This window comes from Tripterygium wilfordii, chromosome 6 (genome assembly GCF_013401445.1).
Source record: "Tripterygium wilfordii isolate XIE 37 chromosome 6, ASM1340144v1, whole genome shotgun sequence".
Lineage (NCBI taxonomy): Eukaryota > Viridiplantae > Streptophyta > Magnoliopsida > Celastrales > Celastraceae > Tripterygium > Tripterygium wilfordii.
In genome coordinates, this window is record NC_052237.1 from 1310766 (window position 1) to 1326266 (window position 15501).

The following is a 15501-nucleotide window of genomic DNA, read 5'->3' on the forward strand; positions in this document are numbered from 1 at the left end:
CCATGACAACTACTTTCCTGATGTCAGCATGGTCCCACATTGACCTATGATCCTTGATCCAATCGCAATCTTCAAGAGAAAACTATATACAATATAATTAGTAACACAAATACACAATTTCACAAGATATATATTATCATAATGGATGAGATAAAGCTTGTGTATCAGAAATTCATTCCCTAAACGAATAAATAAAACTATAAAAGGCCAGCACACAAGGAATTTATAATCACAAGAGCTGTTGACAAAGATAAGATATTAATAATAAAATATTTCAGGTTTAATTAATAATTAAATATTTTACAGTTTCAACGACGAAGACTGATGGTGTAAAGCTACAAAAGGTCCTTAATTGGGGAAGTGAGACATTCATACGTACATTCTCTAATTTACTAGCTTGTGATTATCTCCTATATAAAATTTTATAAAATTGACCTTCCAAATATCACCTAAAACTTTATTATATACATATATAATTGTCCCTGGCCCATCGATTTAAAAATGTTTTGATCTATTTTATTTTGTTCATAGAGTCATGACAAATGGTGACAAAGCTTGAATAATTAATATCCATATTTTATTCAATTAAATGAACTTCCAAGTTACAGAATGTACGGACTGCTAAAACTCTCTCCCTTCAAATGTTGACGTGTTACATCATTTATTAATGCTGCTGTGTTGCTCATCTCTTCTGTTCTCAATTTCTTGAATTTTGGGCAACACTTCATTCATGCGTATATCATCAGTCATCAACTTTTTATATGACGATACTATAAGCTTCCAAAACAGTCAGTTGCATTCTGGTCTACATTTTTCAACACAAACACTGTACAATTACTTCGTTTACCCAACTCCTTCCTGTACTCAGTATTAATTACCTTATCTTCTTATCATATTCTAATTAAGACATCTAAACTGTGAATTATAGAATATAAACTTTCAAATCTCTAATTTATATTGGTGTTTAACTTTAATGGGATGAAATTTCTCACTAAAATCATAAGAATTCGTGGTCAAATGGTGAATGTCAATGTTTGGGGCTATAGCATTACCGGTTTCAATTAATTCCGTGAAGAATATATACTTTAATGAAGAAGCGGAATGTGTTATTAATGGATCTTATAAATACATTCATGGTCGCCAATATATTTCATTAACTATGAATTTAATTAATGTTCAATCCAAGATGTATACGTGGACCGTCTGATTTGAGCTCAATATTTTCATATTTGATTTGGGCCTTTAATGTGTGGTCCATGTTCAATCCAAGATGGTCCGGTTATGCTCATAAAGGGTAAAGAACTAAAAGAACCAACGGTCATCATGGGCCGTGGAGGGCCCATTCTGTATGATGAGCTGGCATCACATGTGGTTCAGTTGCCTGCCTTCAGCAACCAGCTTATAATTATAAGATGTCAGGATTACATGACAAAGAACCCACGAGGCCGTGGGCATGTCACAGACTCACATACTTAAATACATCATTGGTCAAAACGACAATCCATGGACGTCGTTCTGAGATATCCCTCATTCTTCAAAAAGGTCCGTATAAATTCGTTCACTCTAGTAAATATAGACGGGAAAAGGAGTGCCAAGTCAACGTTAGGGAAAATTAACGTCTTAATTAACCACAATTCAAAAACAACGAAAAGTTACGTTTGACCTTTTAGGCGTCTTGGGAGTTGGGATGGGACCCACATAAATTCCTCTATGAGTTTTTTTATAGATGAAAACGCTGCGTTTGACTTAAAGAGTCAGACAAAAGAGAAAACGATGCTAGTCCCACGCGCACGAGTCACGCCTTTTTTCTGATTCCTTCACTGAAATAGCGTGAAAGGCACAAATACTGGGACCCACACACACCAAATTTGACCTGGCTTTCCATGAAAGGGCCCCGCTGAAAGATACAATAGGCGCGTGAGTCTCTCTCTCGTTCATAAAGATAATGGTAAATATATGGACAAACAAGGGATATGCGCGGGTGGGGAGGCATGAACGTAGTAAATGTGGTTTTGCCATGCAGAGTCCGCGTGGCTCAGAGACATTAAATTCTCTCAAGATGCAGAAGCTAGAAGGTGGTGTGGTGTGTAATATATGTATGGAGGACTGTTTGGGCTCGGAGCCAATAACGTAGGTCCACCCACAAAGATAACATCTTATATATTCAAATTTACACTTAGTTTTGGGCTAAAATATTATATATGTGCTTAGACTATAGCAGTTTTCTCGATTATGTCCTTAAACTATTTTTTTTCTTTATTCTATCCTCAAACTATTGTTTTCCACATGGTTTCTATCCTGAGTCAGTATTCCGGTGTTGACTCCGGCGAAAATGCTGACGTGGCATCCATGTGATTATAAAATTAAAAAAAAAACTCGTCGGAGTTCAGATGACACGTCAGCATTTTCGTCGGAGTCAACACCGGAAAGTTGACTGAGGAGAGAAACCATGTGGAAAATAATAGTTTAAGGATAGAATGAAGAAAAAAAATAGTTTAAGAACATAATAGAGAAAAATGTGATAGTCTAAGGACATATTTAATATTTTAGCCCTTAGTTTTGTGGTTTTTGTTTGTAACAATGCAGTAAAATTAGCATGTTTTCTAAGTAAGAAGAATTAGACAAATAGATATACAATCCACGATTCCTTAATTTAGTACCTTCCCTATATTTGTAGACATTCCATTTAAATGCACATTGGAAACACTACGTGGATACTAACTGATGACATGGAGGTCAAATAGCCTCAGATGACAATGCATGTTTGTTCAAAATTTACAAAAGGGAAAATGCATCTTTGGTAATTACAGTTCATTATTTTCTCGTGCCTTCCCAACATCTATAACTATTTCAACATTCCGTAGCGAATGATACGTTGATATAGAAAGATTGGTGCTCGTACCATGACCACATAGTCAATAAAGGATTTTGAACACATCCTTTTCTGAAAAATTAACGTTGTGAAGGAACATATAAAGTTTAATTTTCTTAGAACCTCTTAAATATATCCCAAAAATCGCTAAAGAGCCAAACATTGATCTTTTAAGATTAAGGGTCTGTTGATTGATGATGATGATATATGTATCATAAATGCGTAACATGTTACAAATAATTATGATGGATATTGAGTTATCTTTTAAGAATATTTGTTTTCTTCCCTATAATTGACATTGATATTATATATTTATATGTATCGACAGCCACAGGCCACACATTATTCCATCAATATCGACTAAAGAACAGTCTCATTTAATTCGGAGAAAATTGTATGTTGTACTGTATCTTTTAATGGATGGTTAAAATAATTGTGTGTTGTCACTTTGAGAAATTATATAAAGGAAATAATATGATAAATAGTCTCATTTCCTTATTTTCTTATTTATTTTTTACATTTGGAATATTAAAGTAATTACTTCCTTGTTATAGGAAACCAGCATAGTACTTGTTTGTCCATAGGCCTTTCGCCATGCTATGTGAAAATGGAAAATCTTGTCATTCTTCTTATGTCACAAAGAAACGTATAAGCCACGGAGCTAGTCCTGTAAAACATTTGGATTATATACGTTTAATTATCCAACAAAAAGGCTATCTATAAAAGTAAATAAAAAACATGTAGATATTCCTCGTTGAAAAAAAGGGGATTTTATAACGAATGGGGAAATGAGATACCAAAATAAGGAATATCCTTGATGTGCCATTCTAGTGGGCCGAAAGTCAAATTAAAAATACAAGAAAAAAAAAATATTAGGGATGGAATCTTTTTAATCAATTTCCACATATGTAAATTAAAAGGAAAAAATATATAGTTTTTTTTAATTATTTAGGAGGATTCATTTATAAGAAATGAAGAAAGTGCAACATAAAAGGGAAGCTAAATATAACATGTACAGGTTTTGTGGTACTTAAAGCATAGAATTCCTGAATATTAATTGAATCATGGTCTGCTTTTATATACTATATATACATATAATATGTATTTAAAACAAAAATTAAAATAACATTTCCTTCATATAAATTTAATGAACTATGATTAAAGATAAGTGATTAGTTATGTGGAAAAGCAATAAATTCTCCTTACCCATATCGTTTCAATTTTTTTTTTTTTAAAAAGGAAAAAAAAAACTACACGAATTTCATGTTCATTGGCTATGTGTTTTAATCGTGAGTGCAAATTTCTCATCTTTAGTTTCTTTTAGTATTTTCCCCTTTTTGTTTCATGCAATTTCTCCCAAAAGCATAAACCGACCATTTATTTCTTAAAGCGCCAAAGCAAAATATCCAAACAAAATATTGTAATAGATAAAACACTTAAACACATGCTTCTTGTGTATGTGCACCAAAACTATATTAAGTAGTAATGCATCTCTTATAATTAATACGGCCCCCATCAAGAGAGAAGTACTGAAATTTTGAGGGTATAGCATTAATTTGAGTATTTTTTAAAAATATTTGTATATAAACTAGGAAGATGTTCAATTCACTAATAAAACATTAGTGACAATAAAACTCACACTTATTAGTAAAATGACACTATTACTAATATATATCTAGATGCTTTGGAGGGTACAAAATGGGGCCGATAAACAATGTTACGATAGCGTTAAAATAGAGATCGATTGGTTATTATCTTAATCATTGACGTGTCATAGATAAGTATGAATTGACTGTGTGTAATTTCTCTCGTTTTAGACCATCATGAATCTTGATGCGTGCTATTAGTCAGATATATATCACATCTTGTTACATATAGTAATTTAATTACTCGCGATACGACACAAATTTATTAGTAAGGTCAAGCATATAAAATTATTTTTAAACCATTATCAAAGTCAATAATTAAAAATCAAATTCTCGCAATTCTTGTTGGTTATGAGCAAGACACAACTAAATTTGATAAGTATGACACGTTATATATGCTTTCAAGATATATTTACAATACTAGTGTGCAAAAAACACTTCATGCAGTTGTATTTGTATTGTATGTATGTATGCGTAAATCATGTAGTTGTATGTATGTATGTATCGGAATTTAAGGTGGTGGGAAATTGAAAATGTTTGGTAGCCATCATTCTTGCACATACATACTATACATACAGTCTCTCCTTCCCTCTCTCTGTGCCTCCCCCCTCGTAGGGTTAAAATTGAACAACACCAAATACTCAACATATACACTCTTTCTCTCTCTTGTCTTGCTGTAGCATTTATGCCCCTCCCACCATTAAATGCAACTTCACCCTCTCAAGACGCTCTGCAATAACTACTCCTCCTTCTCTCTATCTTTCTTTCTCTCTGCCATAGCCTCTATTCTCTCCTTTTCATTTCTCTCCTTTCTCCATTTTTCTTTGTCTTTTCTCTTTCTCCTCCTAAAAAAAAAACCCATTCCTACTTTCTTACCATATGAGTCGTTACTTACCAAACCGATTGATTTAGGTTTTGTCATTCTATCAACAACCCAAAAACCAGATCTCTAAAGAATCCGAGTATGGTCTGCCCCTCTCTCTCGCTCTCTACTTTCAAGGGTTTTTTACTTGTGTTTTTTTGTAGTGTTTCTCTTAATATATTGCATGATCTCTCTTTTGAACAGATGGAGCAAGAGAGTGTAAAGAATGTTGGGGGTTGTTAGTGTTGAGTAGAGCACTAGTAGTCAGACAGACAACGCAAATCTGGATTCTCCGTGATCTTCGTTGACCGTTATAGATATATATATTTTTTGGTTTTTTGGCCAACCCTATCTCTCCTTTTACATTTGGCACGGAAGGAAAATACTGGAGAGTGGATACGGCCTTTCAGACAAACCCATAAAAACCCTATTTTGTTATGCACTTACAGATCAACGGTCACTGATCCCTACACTAGCAAGTTAGAGAGAGAGAGAGAGAGAGAGAAGATACAGAGATAAAAGAGGGTTTTATTGTAAAATATGCCAGCCGGATTAATGATTCCGGTGAGAAACATGCCGTCGATGCTGGGGAGTAATGGGAGTATCGGTGAATTTGGATCAGCTTCAAGATTGTCTCTTGGTCAGGTCAGTCTCCTCCTGATCTGATGCTTGTTTTTTTATTTGACCGGAAAAATCCTCCTAGGTCTAAAAATTCATTTTTATCGCTTCGTTTCTGTCGTTTATTTCTTCATCTTCTGTGTCTTTTAAGGCTTAAAAAAGAGGAGTATTATATTTGGGATTTGATCTTACAGTGGGACTAAAGTCACTAAATACTAATTCTTCTACTAAAAGAAAAATCTTCCTCGATATTTGCAAAACCGATTAAGTCTTTTTTTAATCTATTCTTTTTGCACAGAAGCGCGCAGAAGAGAGAGAGAGAATATTAAGGCTAAGGAATCAAACTAGTCTTCTACTTTTTGTTGAGACCTCAAATAGGGTCTCTCTTGTTTTTTACATTTCCATTCTGTTTGTTAGATTGAAAAACAATGAAAAAAGATAGCTTGTCGTGTTGGAATCTGAAAGATCTGGATAATTAATATGTACTTCCAGCCAAACATGATGGACCCTGGTCAGCTTCACCAACTAGAGATGATCCAAAACGCATCCGAACTCGAACTCGCTCGACTCCGAGACGAAGACTTCGACAGCACCACCAAATCTGGCAGCGAAAACCAAGAAGGCGGCGCCTCCGGTGACGACCAAGAACAACAACCACCCAAGAAGAAACGCTACCACCGCCACACTCAACACCAGATCCAAGAAATGGAAGCGTGCGTAACTACAATTTTAATCAAATTTCTTTTTAGTTAATTTCCTTTCATTTTTTATTGAGATGTTTATGTGCTTATTTGTTTTCATTTGATGTAGATTTTTCAAGGAGTGTCCACATCCAGACGATAAGCAAAGGAAGGAGCTGAGCAGGGAATTAGGGTTAGAGCCATTACAAATCAAATTTTGGTTCCAAAACAAGCGCACCCAAATGAAGGTAGCTAGGTCTAACGTTTCTGCATATCTTTAGCCCTCTGGTTTGCAATATATTTATACCAATTAATTTAATTATGCCTGATTTCTGTTTGTTTTCTTACATCAAGAGGGCCGTTACAATATCTTCGTCTTCTCTCTCTACTCTCTAGTGCAAAGTTATTTTTTGGTTACGGTTTATATATTAGTTATAGTAAAAACCATACTGAGCATCTTAATAAATTGAGATAGTTAAATTAAGTTTATCTGTATTCTTCTACAGACTCAACATGAGCGCCATGAGAACTCTCAACTTCGAGCTGAGAATGAGAAGCTTCGATCCGACAATATGCGGTACCGAGAAGCCTTAAGCAATGCTTCATGTCCAAATTGTGGTGGCCCTACTGCCATTGGTGAAATGTCCTTTGATGAACATCATCTCAGGCTCGAAAATGCCCGATTCAGAGAAGAGGTACAGTTTAACTAAATAATTAAGTAATTGAATCTCACATTCCTTTGAATTTAAGATTTTAGAGTAAATGGTGTTTTGATTACCCTAATATATTGAAATGGTGATATGTTTTCAGATTGATAGGATTTCAGCCATTGCTGCAAAGTATGTGGGGAAGCCAGTGGCCAGCTACCCACATATGTCTTCATCAGTTCCTCCTCGTCCACTTGAACTTGGAGTTGGAAATTATGGAGGACAAGGGGTCATTGGAGGGGAAATGTTTGGAGGAGCTGGAGACTTGCTAAGGTCACTTGGTGCACCTAATGAGCATGATAAGCCCATGATAATCGAGCTTGCCGTTGCAGCCATGGAGGAATTAATGAGGATGGCTCAAATGAATGAACCCTTGTGGATGACTAGCATTGATGGTTCTGCTACTATGCTTAATGAAGATGAATACCTTAGGACATTTCCTCGGGGGATTGGCCCGAAACCTACTGGTTTCAGATATGAGGCATCGAGAGAAACTGCTGTTGTTATAATGAACCACATTAGCCTTGTCGAGATTCTAATGGATGTGGTAAGGTTTCACTAATTAATCCATCTAACATTTAGGGTTTCTTGAAGGATAAATGTTAAATGCTAAATAAAAGAGGCCTAATTGTTTGTCATTCGATTTTGTGATAATTTTAGAGTCAGTGGTCAACTGTGTTCTCTGGCATTGTCTCAAGAGCCATGACATTGGAGGTGCTGTCAACGGGAGTTGCAGGGAATTACAATGGAGCCTTGCAAGTGGTAATCTAGAATAATAAATTAATTACATTATATATGCAGTGTTTATTAACATTTGTTAACATATGTATATGCTATGAATAGCATTAATATGGTGAATGTAATTCAACTGTTGATCACAAAATCGAAGGGCAGCACCGGTATACAATCGAACCCTTGAAGAATTGGTTCAATTGATGAATCTGACTATGATAACTATCTAAAATTCATCTTTCTATGAACATTAACATTAATTGATATGTTGATTTTCCAGATGACAGCAGAATTTCAACTTCCTACACCGCTTGTTCCAACTCGTGATAGTTACTTTGTAAGGTATTGTAAGCAACATCAAGATGGAACTTGGGCAGTCGTCGATGTATCCTTGGACAATATACGCCCCAGTCCAATTTCAAGGTGCCGAAGGAGGCCATCCGGTTGCTTGATTCAAGAAATGCCTAATGGATACTCAAAGGTACATTAATTTTTTTTTTTTTTATTAATGAACTATCAAATGAAGCCCTAATTAAAATGCTAAATCCAATTCCCCCGTGATGGAACTCTATGATCTAGGTTATGTGGGTTGAACATGTAGAAGTGGAAGATAAAGGTGTCCACAATTTATACAAGCAACTAGTTAGCTCAGGGCACGCCTTTGGTGCAAAACGTTGGGTGGCTACACTGGATCGACAGTGCGAAAGGCTTGCAAGTGTAATGGCGACAAACATTCCCACCGGTGATGTTGGAGGTAATGTCTTTAGTTTCTTTCTTCATTAATGACAACATATAATTCGGAACCTAGAATTTATATTAACTTCTTAAATTTATTGATGCAACAGTTATCACAAATCAAGATGGCAGGAAGAGTATGTTGAAGTTGGCAGAGAGGATGGCTATTAGCTTTTGTGCAGGAGTCAGTGCCTCCACTGCTCACACATGGACAACTTTATCTGGCACCGGAGCTGACGATGTTAGGGTCATGACCCGAAAGAGTGTAGATGATCCCGGAAGGCCTCCAGGGATTGTTCTAAGTGCTGCAACTTCCTTCTGGCTTTCTGTTCCACCAAAGGGAGTCTTTGATTTCCTTCGCGATGAGAATTCCCGTAGTGAGGTATAACCTTTCAATTTAAGAAATCTGAATTGGAAACAAGCTTTATGTTGATGGTGAGCTTTATGTGACGATAGGATAGTTTATATTCACTGAAATTCTTATGTTGTGAGACGAATCTGATAATTTGCATGTCGGTTTCTATTGTAGTGGGACATTTTATCAAATGGTGGAGTAGTTCAAGAAATGGCACACATTGCCAATGGCCGGGATACTGGCAACTGTGTGTCTCTACTTCGAGTAAATGTACGTATGTTTGAATTGAATAGTCAAAATATGATTTAGTTTTTCTCTCATGATCTATTCAACTTCATCCCATGCTTTAACAGAGTGCAAATTCAAGCCAGAGCAACATGCTGATTTTACAAGAGAGTTGCACTGATCCAACAGCTTCATTTGTCATCTATGCACCGGTTGATATTGTTGCAATGAACGTGGTTCTCAACGGTGGAGACCCGGATTACGTGGCCCTTCTCCCTTCGGGATTCGCAATTTTCCCCGACTCAACTACTGCTATCAATGGAGAAACCATAGGTGGTGAGGCTGGTTCTGGTGGTTCTCTGCTAACTGTCGCGTTTCAGATTTTGGTTGATTCTGTTCCAACAGCAAAACTCTCTCTGGGCTCTGTTGCTACTGTCAACAACTTGATTGCTTGCACTGTGGAGAGGATCAAGGCTTCTTTGTCATGCGAGAATGCATGAACTTTTCAATCCTATGTTATGTAAGCTAATATTGTTATCGGTAATTGTGTTCACATCTGCTTCTTTTGCTCATACATACGAGTATATGACTGATTTCTTTTATTTATTTTTTGGTGCAGAAACTATCGACTGAAGAATAAAAAAGAGGGAAGAAGATGAGTTTTGAGAAGAGTAGAAGTCAAGAGCGCACCTTACATGATCCTTATGATTAAGTCATGGTTTATGAGTGTTTTGGGGCAGAATTCTGTCCTGCACATGTCATCATATGTGTGCAGGGGATTAGAGGTTCGGGAATTGACTTCAACACAACAAAGGATGTTTTAACTTTCTAGTTAGGGGTTCTTGTGTGCAAGAAGGAATTTTAGTACTATCAAACCCTTTTTTTTTCCTTCTTCAGTTGTTGTTTTGTATGTTTTGAAGCAACGGTTGGTGGAAATTATTACAACTGCTAGCTAGCATACATTTGTTTCCTTTTTTCCCCGATCCAACTTCAGTACTTTTCAAGTGGATTTGTTTTATTATGGGTGGTTTTTTTTGGGTTTTTTTTTATAATTATTTAATGCGTGTTTCAATTTTAGTTATTGAGAATATTTTACATTGATGTGTAGGGTGATTAATGATATATTTATTGTGTAACACTAAAATGAGAATGCACTACTGGTCTTCGACCCTTGGTAGTTGGTACGCATAAATTAATAATAAAAAATAATTAATTAGCAGTTCTATACTTCTATCTATGTGAGTTGATATTTTTGTTTACATAAAAATTGAAAGTTACCCAATACGTAGACTTTTTGCTGATCATCGCTTGAGAGTGGACTCAATAATATTAATTGGGCCTATCGGTGGGAATATTATGTTGGGCTTAACGGTTTAAGGAGAAACCGAATAAAAAAAACATTTCTGCATTTAAACACAAATCACATTAATTAACTGTTAATGACTTAATGATCACAATTTTGTCAATAAATGTGTGGGAGAATACAACCCTTCAATAATCACTCCACGCTCTTTTGGGCCGTCGTATAACCCACCTTCTCCGTTGTGGAATGTAGTTCACAGTTCTGACTTCTGCATCAACTTAAACAGAGGGGAAACTTTAGTCATACCCCGACATTTATTAACCACACCCCGACTTACGTTGACTTTGCTTTGACCTTGTATTTTTTTGGGCATGAGCTCTTCCCACCCCAGTCTTCTGAGGCCCAAGACTTTGTTTGCCTCCTCCACAAACACCAACCCTAAAACTCATTCACCCAAATATCTGACAACTCCCTCCCCTCCCTCGCCGTCGCTAAGCAACTTCTCCAATCCATGGCGTTCAAGTAGAAGTAAGCATCGACAACGCATTAGCCACCGACCCAACATCTCTCGTGTTATCAGATGAGCTTGAAACCCTCCATCTAGTTCACCACTTCACCCAGTCCAGATGGAGTGAACTACGATGAGGTTGGAGTGCACTTAAATCATGTACAGGCACAAAAGGCTGGAGTGCACTGCATTTTTTTGTCTTATTATCGTCTAGTGCTTGAAAAACCTGGAATCAAATGCATCCATTTCTCCAACCTAAATCTTTGTCACTCTTCGTTGATGCTTCATTCAAATTCTCACCAACCCTTCTACAAATAGGGTAGTACGCGAACCAAAAGATCGTAAATAGTCTCACTTCTGAATCCAAAGCCAGAAGGTGGAAGAGTTGGTTCTCACTGGTATGGAATCCTAGTCCAAGGTGTTTCAGCATTTTTTTTTTTGTTTCAAGTTCTGTTTTATTCATTGGGATGTGTTTCTAAAATATATGATATTTTATGTACTTTTGGTGTTATTAGTAAAATCTTAAAAAAATTGGGTTGCTATTAATCTGGGGTGTCTGTAATAAATATCAGGGTGTGACTAAAGCTCCCCCAAACGGAGACTATTATATTGGGCTGAAAGTGAGCCTATTAAGGCCCATGGTTGGAATGCAAACGAAAGTAGTATTGTGATATTGGGCTTAACTAAAAATTTTTGATAGGTAAGCGGGTGGGTGTGGGGTTAACTTGGATATCTCTCAATTCAAAATTTCGAATAGATGTCTTAATCACGTCTAGAGGTTATTGGCGGTTTAATTAATTACCTCGTAAGACTGATTGCCCGTGTCACTTTTTGTTTCTCATATATTCCTTCAATTGTATCTCTTCGAGCTGCCCTAGCGTGAAGCCCTAATCGCGAGCTCGGCATAATCTCCCCTCCCTTCTCTACTTACCCTTAATCTCCAACATCCTCGAACCTCAATATCCAGATCGTCGAATCACAAAGAGGAGAGATGCAGAAAGAACCGATGGTCTCGCAGATCGACTCGCGAACGCGTCAAGGTCGTTTTCTGATAACTTGTTCATTATCATGATAATGATATTTTTTTCTGAATATTGATACTTAAAATTTTATTTCTCAGTTATTGGAAGGAAATTAATTCCGCAGTTTTTTATTGTCGATGTGTTTCTTTCATGGATGATTGGATCAATTAGTGCATAGTTTATGTTTAGATATGTACTCACGCCGTACTTCAGTCTTTTAATTGAAAAATTAGTTGAATCTAAATCGTATTTATGGTAGTTAAAAGGTAATTTGATATTTCTTGTGCTTGATTCTAAATTTTTGTAAGATTGATTGCTGTAGTTGTATGATCGATGTGCTACTTGCCCTAGCTTGACTTGATTATATTTGCTCTCCTCTCTGATCACAATTTAACGCATAAGGCTCCTTTATAGTAATTTGCTTATGTGATTGTTTGCTGACACTAATACTCAACAGATATCAACATTTTCCTTGCTGAGGTCAATAATACTGATTTTTTTTTTGCCTTTTCAAAAATATATAACGTTAATTATTTACAGAATTCTCATCTCCTTTAACGTGATGTTTATCTTGTGATATGTATGCTTGACCATTTTAGCCGGCATGATTTCTTGATTCATAGGTTCAGAACTTGATCAAGAGATTCAATCTTACATGAGGAAGTGTACTTGCATTTGGTATGCTAATTATTAACTTTGTTCTAGGCTTCTAGCATATTGAGTGCTAAATCCTTTTCCATCCTAATATGCATATTTTATTTGATATGCCAAGTTTTAGCTTCACTGCAGATCTGGTAACATTTTTGTACTTTATTGTGTTTTTTTCCTGTTCTTGTTTGTTGCCGGTCGTTCCTAATTTGGATTCGTAATTAGGTTAGACCTATGGTTGGTCTTGCTCCTTCCTCGGTTTCAACATGTTTCTTGTATTTGCATATGTTACGCAATTTAAATCTGTATCGTATTCTCTTGGTTTTGCACGTAAAAGTGTTTATGAGCTCGGCTATTTAGTGATTGATCTTGAACTTCTTACTGGATTCATTTGTTAATTTTTTTGAAATACATACATACAAAACTCTTGGTTTGTAAAGACAGCCTAAATTCTCTTCAGTTATGAAGCTTGGATGAATTTAGTTGTTCAGAATTTGTGTGTACTTGAAGATCTCACCTATTGGTTGTCCAATTAGCGTTTAGAATATGTTGCAGTGACTTTTTGAAGTTGTGCTGCTTATTGCCTCAATATTTTAACAAGCCATTGATTTCTTGGTTTCAGTATCGAAATTCTTGTGCGTTATCTTTCACTGATCAGGCCGTGCATTGTGCAATTCACATATTTTTCCTTGTTCTTCATGCACCCTTTAATGCAAAATGCATCATAGCTTTTGTCTTTTGTCTTTGGGTCTCGTATCCTGTGTTTGATATGATAATATTGAATTCTCAGTCTGTGACTTTAATTTTAACTCCAATTTCAGTGGTTTTTGATTCTTGTAAATGTGTGGAGTGTGGTTTGCTATTGGTGATATTTAGATTTTGACCTTTTTCTTTTTCTTTTTGTTGTTTTGATTTATATCCAAGTAACTTGAATTATTTTTTCAAGCAATGTTGTGAAACCGTTACGTTTCAATTACTGCTTACATTTGGCTTATATGTTGTCATTGCTGTGTTTCTTTTGGTTTGAGAAGAGGAAGCCTTTTGCAAGTGGCTGAGGTTCGGTTTTAACTTCAAGTATCAGTCTTAATAAATAATTCTATGACTGATTTTTGAGTTAAAATCGAACTTCTAGTTTTACTGTCTCTTTTTTGTGATGCTACAGATGAGCACATATAGATTGACGAGTACTTAGAATTGAAGCAGAAAGTAGGAAGGAAAGTCTGAGGTATTACTATGACGTTCTTTAAAAGTTAACTTTTATTTTTCCTGTCTCTTTTTGATGGTTCTGATGAGCGCATAGCGCAGGAGTACTTAGAGAATTGAAGCAGATAGTGGAAGCAAAGTTTGAGGTATTACCTCGACCTTCTTTAAAAATTAACTATTAGTGACAGTAGATGCTGTAACTATACTCCAGGCCATTTTTCGTAAATTATGATAGTTATTGTGCAAAGTGATGTCAAGTTATTTCAGCACATAGAGATGGTATAATTTTTGGAATAATTTGAGGACTAGGAAGATGCAAAATAATTTTCTGCAAGTTTTTGTATAATGCTACATAAAAGTTTTCAATCTGCTAAAATTTTCATGGGTATATCCGTATATGTAAACCACTGGAATAAGTTTTATATAAACTTTCTTGCAAACATTTTTCCCCAGAAAAGCTAATATCCTTTATTTATATACGTTATAAACATTTTTGTGTTCTTATAAATTGAAATCTGAGTAACTTATTTTGAAACAACAGGAATAATACCTGTTGTGTTTTCCTTTGTTGCTCCTTTCTTCCCAGTTTTTCTCTCGAGTCAATTGCTATAGCACTTATTTTACCATATAGCATTACAGAAATACTCCATACCAAATACCAGCTGATAAATCTATGCACATGGCACTTTATTGTTAGAAGAATAATGCTTGAGACCCCCAAAATGTGATCCCCAAAAGTCCCCCATTTAATGTGGAGTGTTGGATGTGAAGTGGGTCCTACATGTGTGTTTTTCATCAATGGTTATTTTAATGCCACATAGATTTGGGGGACTTTTGGGGATCTCTGGCATTGTCCTTTTAAACTTGAAGGCTTCCCGCATTTGAGGTGTTATGGAAGATTTTTTTGTAGTTATCTGTCATCTAGAAATTCAAATAAATTCCTTTGCAATACCTGTGATACTTTTATGTTTGAAGAGTGTTTCTTTTGCATTATATACATCTTCTGCATTGTCAGGGTTTAGGTTTGAGGTTGGAGGTTTGTTCATGCCAATATTACTAGCAATTTGACAGGATCACAGAATAGCTTGATCCTTCTTGAAATAGGTTAATTAATCAATGTTAAGAGTTTTGTTTTTTCTATTTAATTTTATTATTGCCATCCTTTTATTTCTGAAGTTTTGAATATAACAAAGTTTTGACTTGAAGAATTTGCGTGGTTCATTTGATGGCAATGAATGGGTGGAACCATTCGTTGTTATTTGCAATCACAGGTTTGTTGGGCTTAATCAAACTTAATTTGATTAAGCTAAGTGCATTTATTGTGGCCCGGATATGTTTGTAATGGGCTCATTTTAATGAACTGGTTCGAGCCGAAGTGTCTAAAG

At 35.7% G+C, this 15501-nt stretch overlaps 1 protein-coding gene and 1 long non-coding RNA gene across 4 annotated transcripts; both read left to right on the top strand.

Moving 5' to 3' along the window:
- The first annotated feature begins 5298 nt into the window (after positions 1-5298).
- On the top strand, positions 5299-10453 carry LOC119999817 (homeobox-leucine zipper protein HDG2-like). Of its 2 annotated transcripts, none has more exons than XM_038847574.1 (13): positions 5299-5485; positions 5585-6025; positions 6491-6711; positions 6809-6926; positions 7185-7373; positions 7489-7932; positions 8046-8147; positions 8398-8598; positions 8697-8871; positions 8963-9234; positions 9382-9477; positions 9561-9952; positions 10052-10453. In XM_038847574.1, the coding sequence occupies exons 2-12, from the start codon at positions 5921-5923 to the stop codon at positions 9930-9932; spliced, it is 2295 nt and encodes a 764-aa protein (XP_038703502.1). In that variant the 5' UTR covers positions 5299-5485; positions 5585-5920; the 3' UTR covers positions 9933-9952; positions 10052-10453. The 2 variants fall into 2 exon arrangements, with proteins under 2 accessions (XP_038703502.1, XP_038703503.1); XM_038847575.1 differs by having other exon boundaries at positions 5299-5480.
- A 1585-nt stretch (positions 10454-12038) lies between these two features.
- Positions 12039-14573, top strand: LOC119999597. 2 transcript variants are annotated; one of them, XR_005468483.1, is made up of 3 exons: positions 12039-12283; positions 14076-14138; positions 14219-14573. It is a non-coding gene; the product is annotated as an uncharacterized LOC119999597 (long non-coding RNA). The 2 variants fall into 2 exon arrangements; XR_005468482.1 differs by having other exon boundaries at positions 14076-14573.
- Positions 14574-15501: the final 928 nt, after the last annotated feature.

Coding starts and splice junctions, on each gene's coding strand:
- LOC119999817 (XM_038847574.1), top strand. CDS start 5,921: ATGCCAGCCGGATTAATGATTCCGGTGAGAAACATGCCGTCGATGCTG. Junction 7,374..7,488: donor ATGCCCGATTCAGAGAAGAG/GTACAGTTTAAC, acceptor ATATGTTTTCAG/ATTGATAGGATTTCAGCCAT. Junction 7,933..8,045: donor TCGAGATTCTAATGGATGTG/GTAAGGTTTCAC, acceptor TGATAATTTTAG/AGTCAGTGGTCAACTGTGTT.